At 45.4% G+C, this 15,863-nt stretch overlaps 1 protein-coding gene across 1 annotated transcript in view; it reads left to right on the top strand.

Annotated features, from left to right (window-relative positions):
- Nucleotides 1-9,175: 9,175 nt before the first annotated feature.
- The window catches only part of Kpna4 (karyopherin subunit alpha 4), a 53,863-nt gene continuing 47,175 nt past the window's right edge, over nucleotides 9,176-15,863 (top strand). The window contains exon 1 of the mRNA XM_042685370.1: nucleotides 9,176-9,438. Coding sequence (XP_042541304.1) covers nucleotides 9,370-9,438 — 69 coding nt within the window. The 5' untranslated portion in view covers nucleotides 9,176-9,369. The remainder of the gene's footprint in view (nucleotides 9,439-15,863) is intronic.

Genomic DNA, 15,863 nt, shown 5'->3' with positions numbered 1-15,863 from the left:
ATTCCTCTTGCTGTTGACTAATCGAGAAACATTTTAATTAGAGGTATAGTATTTTAGACAGCAGAGTACACTCTCACTTGCTTAAGCAGGAAGGGATTCATTATAGGTTAGCTTAAAACATGTCTAGGGGGCTGGGAATGTGGCTCAGTGGTAGAGAGCTTGCCTTGCATGCATGAAGCCCTGAGTTCGATTCCTCAGTACCACATACACAGAAAAAGACAGAAGTGATGCTGTGGTTCAAGTGGTAGAGTGCTAGCCTTGAGCTGAAGAGCTGAGGGGCAGAGCCCAGGCCCAGAGTTCAAGCCCAGGATTGGCAAATAAAAAAACAAAACAAAACAAAAACATGTCTGGGCAAGCCAAGGAAGCAAGTCTGCCTTTTGTATAATCATTGACCACAAAACCAGGAGAAAATGACCAACCGAAGCCTAGGAACTTTTGAGCAGAAATGCATCTGCTGCCACTACCTGCTGCTTGATGACCCTGAATCCAAGATCTGTTCAGCAGAACCTCCACAACTACAATAACAAAAGCAATGGTGCCTGCCAGAACTGCGTGGTACCTGCCTGTGATACTCCCTTCCGCCAGCCACTTCTGGCTGGGATGCATCTTCCTGGTATGAAGCATGAACTATCCCAGCTACACTTCAGGGAAGTCTTGTAAATATAGCAAGCAAAATTTCCAGCTTTTAAAGCCCAAGAAGATGAGTTCCAATGAGGCTGGAGGGGTGGGAATGAGTAATATTCCCCAAAGCCCATCCCTTCACCTCCTGAGGGAGGGAGGAGGGGGTGACATCTTCTCCTTCATCTTACCACATTCAAATTTCAAATCACTAGCACTTCTGCAGTCTGGGATCTGAGGATCTGCGATGGTGATTGGAGGTCAGCCTGGACAAACAATTTCAAATTACAAATTGCAATGTATTCCGCCCCTTGTACTGCATTTTATCTTCTCCTCTTCCTTTGACACACAGAATCTCATCCATAATTCATTTTTTGTGGGGTAATGTATTTTCTTCCTTTATGTGATCACTAAGCATTAATGGAGTGAACTGTGAGGTAATCAATCACAGGTGAACAGATGAGTAGAAACGTAAGCACAGAAGAAAATAAGGATTGCTGCTACAGGCCAAGAGGCTACAGATGCTACTTATGACTTTCTTCCTCCACTATTCATCCTCTACTCCTTTGCCCTCCACCAGAAGCTTCATGGTTGGATCAGTTATCTGATGAGAAGTTCCTTCCTAAAGAGTGTAAGCCTTTTATGGTAGTTCCATCCTATGGCATCCTGGGTTTGCATTGGTTTACCATTAGACATGGGAGTAGTGGAGGGAAAGGATTCTCTAGGGTCCAAGCATTCTCCAACTTAACTTCAAGGTGTGGAAGACACTATTTCCCCCTTTCAAATCAGAATCAGGTACCTTGGACAAGTATGTAATCTTTGCCTTCCCATGTTTGTGAACTAGGAGAGATCAGTCCAAAACGATCAAGTGTCAGTCTTACCCCTACTTCAATGAAATCCTTAGGTATGATTGTTACAACCAAAGCATTACAATCATCAGGAACATGAAAGAAAAACTTCAAGAGAAGACCACCAGGTTTATTAGTAAGAAGTATTACTCCTTAATTTATCCATTGGTTCAGCCAACATATCAGGGCCATGAAAGATATATGCTGACTACAGTTGGACTGCTAGACAGCACTACGGCCTCAGTAGGTAGAATGGCTGCTCAATCTGTGATGGACCACTATAGAGAGCTGGTGGATATTTCAGGGATGGGGGCCGGATCAGGGGCTCAGGTCCTGGTCACAGTTGCGGGTGTGTTACACATATAGGAGCTGAATGGCCAAATCAGCCCAGGGGAAGAACTCAATATTACACCTATGTGTAATCTACTTCTCTTACATGGTGGAGTTTTCACATGAGCTTATTGAACAAACACTTAGATTAGAAGACCACTTTGTCAATCTACTTAAGAAACTCCTCTCAGATGTAGTTTGACAAATATTCACACAGTGAAGGTTATTTGCCTACTCTGCTTCTGATTGAAAGATGTCATGTGCCTACCTAGATCATCTCATCACCATCTTCACTCTCACTCCTTCCATGAACAGACTTAGCTCTGCCCATGAATCAACATAAATCCACACCTTAGATTACCTTCTTCCGTATGGAATAGACCATGTAGTGTCTTTTTCAATGAAATCTTGCCTGATATGCCCAGGATTGGTTCTTCTTCTTACTCCTGTAGTATCTTTTACCTTAATCTATTTGATTGGGAGAAAACTAAACATGAAAGGGTTGGTGCCATATTAACCCATGACTAAGGATCATTTGCATCAGACAGAGTATTTAAGTATCCCCAGGTAAATGTCTTTTACTTCTCCTTCACAGAACCCTAAAATGGAAATCTTTCTGAGGGAAATAATTTATTAAATTAAGGAGAGTTTTCTATACTTGGTTCATTAGATGATATTAGTGAATATTATTGAGATAGCCTATCTGGAAAGAAAAGAAAAATCACCGAGTGCTGTAAGGAAAACTTTCAATAAGTAGGACACAATACTCCATTCGGACGCCATAGTCTTCCTTTAAATGGAATCAGATGGCAAAAGCCATCTACTCATGCAAACCCCTCATTAACTCCATCAATATCTGACATTAGGTTCATAAACCAGTCTGAATATCCCACCTTATGCAGTGTCACAAAGATAGATGAAAAAATTAAGCCATTGATTCAGACTTCTTGTGAACACTGCCACCTATGACATAAATAAAGAATCAGAGATACAGGGAGATGAGAGAGACTTACATACCAGCCACAGACACAGACTGCTCCTATAGTCAGGCTGATACAAATCCAACTAGAGTGTATTTAAAAGATCTACGAAGGGCTGGGAAGGTGGCTCAGTGATAGAGCGCTTGCCTTGCATGCATGAAGCCCTGGGTTCGATTCCTCAGCACCATATAAGCAGAAAAAATAAAGCTGGAAGTGACATTGTGGCTCAAGTGGTAGAGCGCTAGCCTTGAGGTGAAGAGCTGAGGGACAGCGCCCAGGCCTAGAGTTCAGGCCCACAACCAGACCCCCCCCCCCCCAAAAAAAATCTACCTATCAGGGATTGGAAGCATGGCTCAGTTGACAGAGTGCCATCCAATGAGCAAAAGCATCAAGTACTGAGTTTGAGTCCTGGTCTTTGGGAAAATTAAAAAATCTATATATCAACAACCTTTAGAGTCACTCTTGGGAAAGGAATATATAAATATAAGTCCTGCACATGCTTAGGCTCCATTATATTTCCATTAAATGACATATTATGGCTCCTGTGACAATTTTATGCACCAACCTGGCTAGGTTAAGGGATGCCCAAATAGCTAGGAAGCCATTGTTTCTGGTTGTGTCTGTAAAAGTTTATAGAGAGATCAGTATTGGAGCTGGTGGTTCTCACCTGTAATCCTAGCTATTCAGGAGGCTGAGATCTGAGGATCTCAGTTTGAAGCCAATCTGGACAGAAAAGTGTAAGATTCTTATCTCCAATAAACTACAAAAGAAAAAAGAAAAAGGAGCCAGAAGTGGAGCTGTGGCCCAAGTGATAGAGCAAAAGAAGCTCAGGGAGCCAGGCGACAGTGGCTTACGCCTGTAATCCTAGCTACTCAGGAGGCTGAGGTGAGGATCACAATTGGAAGCCAGCCCAGGCAAGAAAGGCTGTGAGACTCTTATCTCCAATTAACCACCAGAAAACTGAATGTAGAGCTGTGGCTTAAGTTTAAGCCCCACAATGGACCCCACCCAAAAAAATCAGAAACACTAAATAGAAAAATAAACATATGCAGGAAAAAAATTGGGGGGGGGGTAGAACTTGAACTCAGGGCTGGGCACTGTTCCTGAGCTCTTTTGTTTAAGGCTAGTTGTTCTATCACTTTGAGCCACAGTGCCACTTCTGATTTTTAAGTGGTTAATTGAAGATAGAGTCTCACAAGGACGTATCTGCCTGGGCTGGCTTTGTACTGTGATTCTCAGATCTCAGCCTCCTGAACAGCTATGATTATAGGTGTGAGCCACCAGTGCCCAGCCCAAATACTTTTATAATATAAAATGAGCCTGACATTGATGGCTCATGCCTATAATCTTACTTATTGAGGAGGCTGATATATGAGGATCTTAGTGGAAGCCAGCCCACAAAGGAAAGTCCATGAATCTCTTGTCTCCAATTAACCATCAAAAAGCTGGAATTGCTGTGGTTCAAATAGTAGAGCATCAGCCCTGAGCAAAAAAAGCTAAGCAAGAGTGTGAGGCTTTGAGTTGAAGCCCAATATCAGTGCAACAAATACATAAATAATAGGTTTTGAAAAATGCTACAGAAAACCATCAAAGAAAACAATGATCAAAGATAACAATACTTGTCATTCAGTTTTTAAGCCATTAAAAGACATTCCGCAAATGATAAATGAAAATGAAACTGTTTCAAAACTCTCAGTGTGTTTCTATAATTTGTTTATGTAGCATGGTTAAATTATAACCTGAGCAGTAGCTATCCAGGGCAGAATAACTTTGATTGTGCAATCATTTATAAATCTTGGCTCATTTCCACGTTCATGCAAGCAACACCAGGGATGACTCTTGGGAAAAGTGTTCTGGAACCCTTTCCAACAGGACCAACGTTTATAACTAAATCTGTTGTTTTACAGCTTTAAGGATTTAGACTGTGTAGAAAAAAAAGGATTAAGTCACCATCCGTTCATCAACTTTATCTATAGGAACTGTGCCAAACACGTACGTGTGTGTGTGTGTGTGTGTGTGTGTGTGTGCCAGTTATTGGCTTTGAACTCAATGCCTCATTGTCTTGCTTATCATTTCACTCAAAACTGGTGCTCTATCATTAGAGGCATACCTCCACTTTGTTTTTTCATGGTTAAAAGTCTCATGGAGTCATTAATTGGTTGTATCTGCCTACGAAGTGTTTCTTCTGATGCTTCTATTTATAAGCAGACCTAAAATCCTGGGAGCCTAATTTGGGATCCATATCATAGATTATGTTCTGCCATGTAGAACATCAAGGTTTGATCGGGTACATCTTACGGTTGCAGCCAAAAGGCTAGAGAAAAGACTTTTTTTTGGGGGGGGGGGGGTCGGTCGTGGGGCTTGAACTCTGGGCCTGGGCGCTGTCACTCAGCTCTTCAGCTCAAGGCTAGCACTCTACCACTTGAGCCACAGCACCAGTTCTGGTTTTCTGAGTGGTTTATTGGAGATAAGAGTCCCACAGACTTTTCCTGCCTGGGCTGGCTTTGAACCTCGATCCTCAGATCTCAGCCTCCTGAGTAGCTAGGACTACAGGCGAGCCACCAGCACCCAGCTGAGAAAAGACATTCTAATACCTAGTGGGCTCTAAATAAGATGGTCTAACACTTCCTAGGCTCTCACTCTCATTAGTCAAACGGTCAGCGGCCTTTGACAGGCTCTAATGACTGTTAGATTGAGCATGGAGGTGGAAGGACAAAGATGTTTAGGATTTAAGAGTGGGACATGAGAGAAACCTTAAAGGGTGTGTTACAGGACTGGAAAGGTGGCTCAGTGGTAGAGTGCTCGCCTAGAATGCATGAAGCCCTGGGTTCAATTCCTCAGCACCACATATACAGAAAAAGTCAGAAGAGGCTCGAGTGGTAGTGTGCTAGCCTAGAGCAAAGGAAGCTCAGGGACAGTGCTCAGATCCTGAGTTCAAGCCCCAGCACTGGCGGAAGGAAGGAAGGGAGGGAGGGAGGGAGGAAGGAAGGAAGGAAGGAAAGGAATAAGGGAGGAAAGGAAGGCAGGCAGGCAGGAAGGAAAAGGTGTTTTGCAGGTGTTTTTCAAAGCCCTTCACAAGGCACCAGTGACACCGGAGTCTCCATGTGGCATCAGGGCCTGTGCAGACCTCTGACTTCATAGGCATCTGAAAAATGTGTTGAAATTCTAGTTGAGAAGTTCTCCAAGAGACTTGGGAGCTTTGTGTAATATGGTGACAGACTATAAATAGGGATATGACGAGTCCTATGAGGTGTTCATTTCAAGACTAATTTATGTGCCGTGAAAGTGCTCACTCTTCTAATGTGTCTTGATTCCTGTCCAGAATTCCATGTGCATGCATGGTACCGTATGTCACATATCATCTATGCTCAGTAACAGAGAAGTCTATTTGCATCAGAGTCTTGTTTATATGTGACTCTCCAATGCAGTCATCTCTCTTGGAGCATCCTGATTTTTTGGAGGAGGGTACCAGGGTTTGAGCTCTTTCTGCTCAAGGCTGGCACTCTACACATTTTTTTTTTTTTTGATCCGGTTGTGGGGCCTGCACTCTGGGCCTGGGCGCTGTCCCTCAGCTCTTCAGCTCAAGGCTAGCACTCTACCACTTGAGCCACAGTGCCACTTCCGGCTTTTTGCTTATGTGGTGCTGAGGAATCAAACCCAGGGCCTCATGCATGCAAGGCAAGCACTCTACCGCTGAGCCACCTTCTCAGCCCCAAGGCTGGCACTCTAGTGCTTGTTATAGTTCTACTTCTGGCTTTTAGTTGGTTAATAGGAGACAAGAGTCTATAGACTTTTCTGCCCAGGCTGGCTTTGAACTGAGATCCTTGGATCTCAGTCTCCTGAGTAGCTAGAATTACAGATGTAAGCCACTGGCATCTGACTTTAACATTTTTAAAGCAATTCCTATTCATGAGAATTTTCAGCAGTCTGATCAGCATCTGTAATAGAGGTAGAAAGTATTACTGAGTAATACTTTCATTTTCACAAATGCAAAAGCAGAGGGTGGGGAGGGAGGAGAAGGAGGTAGAGAATGAGGGAGGAAGATGGGGAGAGGGAGAACTCTCCTCAATGCATTTGCCCACTGTTATCTCCACTATTAACTGTACGGCCTACAGTGTCTTTTCTTCTCAATGATTGCTATGTACATATGTTTGACAAGAAGCACCAGTTCTGACAAATGGTTGCATTAGGTCACATTTATGTCATCTTCCAATTCTGAGGTATCACAAATATATAAACCTATTTTAAACACGGAAGACAGGCTACAGTGATGCTGGGAATGGGCAGAAGGCAGAGGCGATCCTACTTCTTCAGTAGAAGCTGGCACTGATTCAATGTGGTATGCAGGAGAAAAGCATGGGGAATCATAGCTCCCTAGTGTTTTTTTGTTGTTTTGGTGGGGTTTTGTTTTGTTTTGTTTTTTTGTCAGTTGTGGGGCCTAAACTCAGGACCTGCATACTGTCCCTGAGCCTCTTTGTGCTCAAGGCTAGCACCCATCCACATGAGCCACAGCACCATTCCAAATTTCTCTGAGTAGTTTACTGGAGATAAGAGTCTCAGGTGGACTTTGCTGGTTTTGAACCTCAGATCTCAGCTTCCTGAGTAGCTGGGATTACCGGCATGAGCTATTGGCGCCTGGCTGCTACCTAATGCTTTCAGCTCTAGTAGCTGAGTAGGGATAAGGAAGCATGACTCAATAGGTCCTCCAACACCATTATATTTTGCCTGTGAAGAAATACCCATGAACAGCACAATTACACACAGAGATGCTGAATCTGTATTTGTTTTGTTTGGTGGTATCACAGATGGCCCAAATAGGTCAGTCTACATATGGCAAGAAAACCCCACTCCTGCCCAGCGCTGGACTAGCCACTCAGGAAGCTTAGACATTAGAGAGTGATTCGAAACCAGTAAGGCAGGAAAAGTTTCCCATTAATTATTTCCAATTAATCACTAAACAAGCTAGAAGTGTTACTGTGGATCAAGTGATACAGCGCTAGCCTTGAGTAAAAAATAAATAAATAAATAAAGCAAGCAAGCAAGCTAAGGGACAGGGACAGGGGGCTAGGCCCAGAGTTCAGCTTCGGTACCAGCACACAAACACACACTTCCTCCCCCCCACTCCCCACCCCGCACGCATACACACACACACACACACATTCTCCTTTAAAAATGTTTAACAGTCGCATCCTAAATCTTGAATTCTGCACATTGTTCTAACAGGAACAAACAAAATCCATCAGAAACAAAATATTAAAACAACACCACCAGAAAAGCCAAGAGCAAAACACCAAGTTCCCGAAAGCATTTTGGATCGGGGCGGGTTCCTCCCACCTTTTCCATAATCAAACATCCTCAGCACCCCATATTCCATCTGGCTCTAGTCGCTACTACTTCGCATAACCCCGCACTTTTGAGGTGCTACTGGTTGGTATTTAAATGTGTGTGTTCTTTAAAATCACATTTCCTAGTGTGCTCTTTGCGTCCGGTGCCATTTCTGTCTGACCACGGCAGCCCGGACTGGTTTCCTTCTCCAAGTTACAATATTGCAATATCGGGGGGCCACGGTCAGTCCCCGACCTGTACGGGGCAGAACCTTGTGGCGGAGGAGCTCCTTCAACTTCCCGGGACGCGAGGCCTGGGACCTCCCGCGGGGCACTAACCCACAGGCCGACCCTGGCGGCCCAAAGGTCCTCTCCTTCCCCTCCGCCCCGCATTCCCCCGAGCGCTCCTGACCGGGCTTGGCCTGGGACGGTGGGCCGAAAGGCCCGGGGAAACCGCCACGGGGCAGGAGGCACCGCGCACAGGGGTGTCCCCAACTCCGAACACCTGACCCGGGTTGCGGGGATCACCGGACCCCCATCCTCCCCCCCCCCTCAGCCCCGGACTGCCGGGATCACCAGATTCCGCCCCCACCCCGCCCGCCCTGCCCCGGGCTACGGGGATCGCCGGACCCCGCCACTCCGCTTGGGGCTGCCGGGACCAATGGCGCACAATACGCTCCCGGCCTCCCCTTCTTCCACCCGGCTCGTCTCCAACCCACGGCAACCAGGCGTCCTCCCCTCCGTCCAGGGCTCCGCAGCAGTCCCAACCGACCCAGCCCCTGCGCGCCGTCCCCACCGCGAACCCGCCCCGCCACCCGCTCTTCCCCTTTCCGTCCGCTCTTCCGCCTCCCCGCGCTCTATCGCCGCTTCTGATTGGCCGAGAGCGCCGGAGCCCGGTCGGCCAATGAGCGAGCGGGGCTGGCGGCGATGGGCGTGGCCGCGGCGCCGGGCCTCAGACCGAGGCTGCCTCCCCCTCTCAGCCGGCCGCACATTCCGCCGCCGTTGCCGCCGCCCGGGCCCGCGGTTGTCTTCGCCGGAGCCGCCGCCGCCGCCGCCGCCACGCTAGTGTTGGGGCTGGGGGCAGTGGGGAGAGGAGGGTAGGCCGCGGCGGAGGCCGGTGAGGGGCGGAAGGAGGCGGCCGGCCGGCCGGCTCCGGCAGCGGCAGCCCCGGCGGCGGCCCGGGTCTTGGGAGTGTCGGTGCGGCGCGGAGGTTGGGGCGGATCCCGCGGGGCCCGGGCGGGGGGGGGAGCAGGAGTCGCCGGCCCGGCCATGGCGGACAACGAGAAATTAGACAACCAACGGCTGAAGAATTTCAAGAACAAAGGCCGCGACTTGGAGGTAAACTCCGGGGGCGCGGAGGGCGGGGGCCGCGAGCGTCGGGCCGGGCGGCGCGGGGGGCCGGGCGGCGCGGGGCCGGCGGCGGCGGTGACGCCTCTCCGGACGCGCCGGGAAGTTTGTGAGGGCCGGAGCCGGCCGCGGCCTCGCCGTGAGCGGGGCGCGGGCACGGCCGGCGCGGCCTAGGCCTGCCCCGCGGAGCCGGCCCGCCGCGGGTGCGAGCGGCCGGGCGGCGCGGCGGGGAGGCCGGGCGCGGCGGGGCGGAGGCAGCGTGCGTGCGCGGCGGGCGCTGCTCCGGCCCGGCCCGGCCCTGGGCCGCCGGCGAGGTTCCGGCTGGGGATCGGGACCGAGGGAAGGGGCCTCCGGGGACCGGCATGGGGGCCGCCAAGTGCGGGCCGGGAACTTCCTTAGCGTGGCCCGAGGCGTCTCCACGGCAAGGCGCGTTTGCTCCTCTGCCTCTCCCGTCTTCTGGATTCCCGCTGTCCTCTGCCTCCCGCCACGTCCAACTGCAGGAGTCAACTTCTCCACGCCGCTGAGAGGCCGTCCCGGAGGTGCTCATGGGGCTTCCCACGGCCCGGTTCACCACGTACGCAGGCCTCACGGGGTGCCATCCTCCAGGCAAAGCGTACCCCCGTTTCAGCTTGGCCACCCGTGCCGAGGAGGACCACGAACTGCATCCTTACACAGAAAGCCAGGGGTACACAAGGCCGTCCACGCGTGCATCCTTTCCCTCCACCTGCCACGTTGCGGGTGGGCTGTGGAACCAACCGCACTATCACTTTGACTATCTAAAAAAGAAGAGGAAAAAAAGCTTCATTGTCCCTGATACACAGCTGCTCCTGGGGCTCTCTGTGTACCCGAGGGTGTGTGTGTGTGGTGTGAGAGACACCCAGCTCAGAGTTTGGGTAAAACACTTCTTTCCTTCAGCATTGAGAATTTAGGCACCTAGTGGTTGCCCCCTACACCCCCCCCCCCCCCAAGTTCTGAGTCAACTTTTTAAAGTTGTGCTTTTGTATATTTTTATCCTTCGGTCTTCTTGGATCTTCAGATTCCTATGGTATGCTTCTGAACTTCAGCATTTGCTTAATAATGGAGGTGGTGCCTTTAAAAAAAAAAAAAACTTTTATGAAGCCCTTCGATCTCTTTAAATGCAGTTTGTGCTGTGTTAGTGGTTTTACTTAGCCCAGACTGTGGTGGCCCAGGCTGCGGACTGTTAATTCTGAGATTAGCTTAGGGCTGATATGAGATACTGTCCTTTCCATCTATTTTTCTAGTGAAAGAAGTTCAGCATCTTTATTGAAATAATTCCCTGGGTGTAAAAACAAAAAACAGCGGTGTAATTGTACAATTGGTTGTTTTTAGTAAATTGTGCGCCAGTGTAATGAAAATTTTTTTGCTACTATGAATATTTGAAATGGGAAAAATCACAAATTTTAAAACTTAAGAATTGATCAAATACCACAAAGTAACAAAATCCAGAAAAAACAATCAAGTGCCTGACATATTTCTCAAAGGTTGACTGAGATGTAGTTTCCCTCATATGACATGGGTTGTGCAGTGTTATCACCAGTCTTTGAACACCTGCACCATCCACAACTGGAACCCTTATTGATTAGATGTCCCTCCCTGTCAGCGACCCCTAACAGCCACTTCCTGCCTCTTTAATGGGCCTACTCTAGATATTTGGAAGAAATGAAATTGCATAATTGTTGATCTTTTGTAACTGGCTTCTTTCAAGATAATTCATGTTGTAACAAGAATGTATCCTTTGGGCTAAGTACATTGTGCTTATCCATTCATCCTTCCTTCGACATTGTCAATACTGTTTTAGCTACTATATATAATGCTGTTATGAACATTCATGTACACATTTATGTGCAATTGTATGTTGCATTTCTTTTGGTCTTAAACCTGAGAGTAGACTTGCTGGGCATTTACTTAGTCTCACCCTGTTTGCTTGAAAGTGAAAATCCCCCTGATTTAGCCTCCCAAGTGCTGGAATTACATCTATGTGCCACCATGCCTGGCCTACCAGATTATTTTCTAGTTACCATTAAAAAAAAAAAAAATCAGTGCTGGTGGATCAAGCTTGTACTCCTAGCCTACTCAGGTGGCTGAGATCTGAGGATTGTAGTTCGAAGCCAGACAGAGCAGGAAACTCCATGAGACACTTATCTCCAATAAGCTACTCAAAAAAGCCAGAAGTAGCACTGTGCATCTAGTGGTAGAGTGCTCACCTTGAGCAAAAAAAAGCTCAGTAACAGCAACTAGGCCTAGATTTCAAGCCCCAGAACCTGGAGGAAAAAAAAAAAGTATCTTTTTCCTGTTTATTTCTTGCCACTATGGTGAGACTGAGATTAAATCATTATGTAATTTAAAAATAAATATAACTGCATATTAGACACGCATCCTTTAATTTCCAATATCTGTATATATTAGAAATAGTATTTTAACTTTACCATATGAAGAAATTATTCTAATGTAAAGTCATACATTCTCCTTACTGTGACATGCACCACTCACATATATGGAGCTTGGGATGTTAGAACATTTGCCTAGCATGCAGGAGGCCCTGGGTTCAAACACACACACACACACACAGGCAACCATGCATGCATATAGACACATGGCTTCTGAAAAAAAAATCACGTAATTGTTATGAGATACAAACATCCTTTATTGTCTTTAGAGCACATTACAATGGTCTGTTGTATGTATTTCTTCTATACATGGTCTCTATTTCTTAAAACACCATTTTCTCCCCCTTCAATTATACTTACTATATTTGTATGTAGAATACAACAAATTATAAGAAAATACTACATTTTGATTTAGGTCTCATGATGATATTTGTTTCATTGGGAAGTCTTTGAAAAGAAGTATGGGCTAGTGTAGTACAATGAATTTTAAACCATTGTATCCAAAATGTCATTGTAGCTTGGGGGTGGGGGGCGGGCATGAAGGTAGGAGTTTGTATTTTATAGCATCCCTCTGTTAGACTGGCTGCGTTTCAAGTAATTAATAGTCACATGTGCCTAGTGGCCACTTTATTGTATAGAAATCTACAAATGTTAGCATAGCTAGGTAATTGTTAGCATCTTTTGTTTGATCTAATGATAGTTTGACTAGAAAAGATGAAGAGTCCAAAGTTGGAGAGTGTAATTAAATCTGGTTTCTAACTTTGTGTATAACCTTGGAGGAAAAAAATGAAGTCTTTGGATTCTTTCATCTGTAAAACTAGAAGGGCTTGGAATCTGTTTCTTGAATAGTGTAAAGGTAATATGTTAATAGAGCCTGACAAGTCTCTGAGCATCTTATCTTTAACTTTTCTTTTGGGCCTCTAGAATAAGAAGATACAGTGCAATTGATTCTCTTATTCCCTTATTTGCTGTAGGCTGTCCTCTGTTGTACATCTTAGGTTACAGTGTACTTTTAATTTATACTGAATAATGGGAAATGTTTTTTTGGGGAGGTGGGGCCTGAACTCTGGGCCTGGGCGCTGTCCCTCAGCTCTTCAGCTCAAGGATAGTGCTCTACCACTTGAGCCACAGCGCCACTTCTGGCTTTTTTCTTTTTGCTTATGTGGTGCTGAGGAATCAAACCCAGGGCCTCGTGCATGCAAGGCAAGCGCTCTACCACTGAGCCACCTTCCCAGCCCTGCTTTTTTAAAATATAGAAACATACTGTTGCACATTAAAGAGCAGTTTAGGCAGAGCATTAGTGACCTTTCTGAAGTTAACAATATCTCATTGTTGAGGTTGAGAGTGATTTATAGCTGTCAATCTGTTATTTCTTAGTACTTTTGTGTGTGTGTGTGTGTGTGTGTGTGTGTGTGTGTGTGTGCATGTGTGTGCGCATGTGCGCGTGCGCACGCTGTGCATGTGCTATTACTGGGCTTGAATTCAGGGCCTCTCACTTTCCCTTAGTTTTTTTATTCAACTCTGGCTGGTGCTGTACCATTTGAGCCATACCTCCACTTCCAGTTTTTTGTTGGTGAATTTGGAGGTAAGATAATTGGACTTCTCTACACAAGTTGACTTGAAGTCTGGATTCTCATAGCAGGCTTCTGAGTAGCTAGGATTATAGATGTAAGCCACCAGCTCCTGGCTTGGTGACCGGTATACCATTCTATTGTTTTGCTACTCTGCGTGTGTGTGCGTGTGCGTGCGTGCGTGCATGCGTGCACACTCGTGCACATTCTGGTAATTGGGCTTGAGCTCAGAGCCTGGGTGCTGTTCCTAAGATTTTACCTTAATGCTGGCACTGTACCACTTGGAGCCACTGTGACATTTCTGGCTTTTTGGTAGTTAATTGGAGATGAGTTTCCCAGACTGTATTGCCTGGGCCAGCTTTGAACTGCGATCCTCAGATCTTAGCCTCCTGAATAGTTAGGATTACAAGTGTGAGCCACCAATGCTTGGCTGCATAGTTTTTTTTTATATAAGTTATGTGAGCCAGGCACTGAAAATTGGAAGTGGTACTGTGGTTCAAACTGGTAGAGCACTAACCTTGAGCAAGACCGGGTCTGGGACAGTGCCCAGGCCTTGAGTTCAAGCCCCACAAATGACCCAGCCCCTCCCCCACCTCCGAAAATGAGTGCTCTGGTTGAAGTAGAATGGAAGATACATTTTTTAGATATTAAAATGCTACATAACCAGAAGATTGCAATTGTCCACACAATAAAGGATATGAAGTCAGCTTGAACTTAAAAAAAGTTGTTTGGCTATCAAGAGTTTAATAATACTGTCTATTTTGTTGTTTGGAAATAGCCTTGGTGCATTGTTGGAGTATGCAGGATCAAGAGCATTGTGAAGCTGTTAAGTCTTGTTAACTTTTAGAGACTGACCTCTCTCATCACAAATCTTGGAGCATACTTAGTATACTTAAAATAACTGCTGTCTACTTTTCATGTAATAGTTCAACCATGTGACAATACGAAATATCCAATAGAAATACAGTTGGAAATTTAAATTATTTTTATGTTTTCTGCTAGGTTTCTAGGTTTCATAAAGGAACCCATTTCAACCATGTGACAATACGAAATATCCAATAGAAATACAGTTGGAAATTTAAATTATTTTTATGTTTTCTGCTAGGTTTCTAGGTTTCATAAAGGAACCCATTTCAGGGTTGTTTCATTGATCTTTTTTTTAGAGATAATCAGTTTATTGTTTTTCATGGGTACATATGTGGAATGAATATACAAGATTGGGTAGAATTAGAGGGGTGATTTAGGTTTGAAGGAATTAAACTGCTTTAAAAAGCAATGTTGGTTTTTTTCCCCCTTAGTGTATAGAAGCCTTGTACAGGCTAATACAACTTTTTTTTAATTTAATAGAACAATTTTTTTATTTTTTTATTGTGAAAGTATCGTACAGAGGGTTACAATTACATGGGCAAGGTAATGAGTGCATTTCTTATCAAGCATTGTTGCCTGCTCCTTTGTTTCCCCTTCCCATCCCTTCCCATCTACCCCCATCCCCGCTAATACAACTATACAACTTTTAAACATTGATCCTTAATAACTGATAATGATTATAGGTCCTTCTTGAGACCTTTATTGATGAATTTCATGAGTCATCAAAGCTTTTGATAGTCCCTGGTTATGTTTTGAGCAGAGAGAAGTGTATGATCAAAGGGGACTTTTTTTTTTTTTTTTAAATTAAAGGCCTGGGCACTGTCCCTGAGCTTCTTTTGCTCAAGGCTAGCACTCTACCACTTGGGCCACAGAGCCACTTCTGGCTTTTTCTGTTTATGTAGTACTGAGCAATTGAACCCAGGGCTCCATGCATGGTAGGCAAGCACTCTACCTCTAAGCCATATTCCCAGCCCCAAAAGAAACTTTTTGAACTATATATTCTTTTATCTATAATATCAGTTTCTCTCAACCCTATTAAATAGAAGTTAATTCATCTTAAAGAAGAAACTCTTATGCTTCTGACATAAACAGCTAACATTCAAAGAAATGATTTTAGCCCAGTGTGTCAATGTAAAGTCTGTACTTTCCATACCACACCATATTACTTTATCTTCTCTTGGTCTTAATGCAGAGTTCACATTTTATTAAAAGGTTTTGTATGAAAGCACTAGTATCAAATCTCTGAAGTATAATAGTACTAGGTGTTTCTTTTGTTCCCTCAGAGAGATTTTGGGGATTGTATATCATTTGTGAACTTTAAACACTAGAGAACACAATCTGTTTTGTATGTTTTCACTGTAGGTTTGATAAAAAAACAAAAACTCAGGGCGACTCCATTATTTGTAGTTAATACAACAGTCTTCAGATTGACACCTACTAAACAAGGACAACATGTGCTTGGTGCACAAGTCTCATTTAAGATCCTCAGAGTTTCATTTGTGGCTTTTCTTGTGGGGGACAGGTCAGCTTCAGGCCCTAATTCCTATTGGCCCTTGGAATACATACTTCA

Source organism: Dipodomys spectabilis, unplaced genomic scaffold (genome assembly GCF_019054845.1).
Source record: "Dipodomys spectabilis isolate Male_0828 unplaced genomic scaffold, ASM1905484v1 ptg000095l, whole genome shotgun sequence".
Taxonomy (NCBI): Eukaryota; Metazoa; Chordata; class Mammalia; order Rodentia; family Heteromyidae; genus Dipodomys; species Dipodomys spectabilis.
The sequence above is the reverse complement of the archived record's forward strand: the minus strand, read 5'-3'. Positions and strand labels throughout refer to the sequence as shown.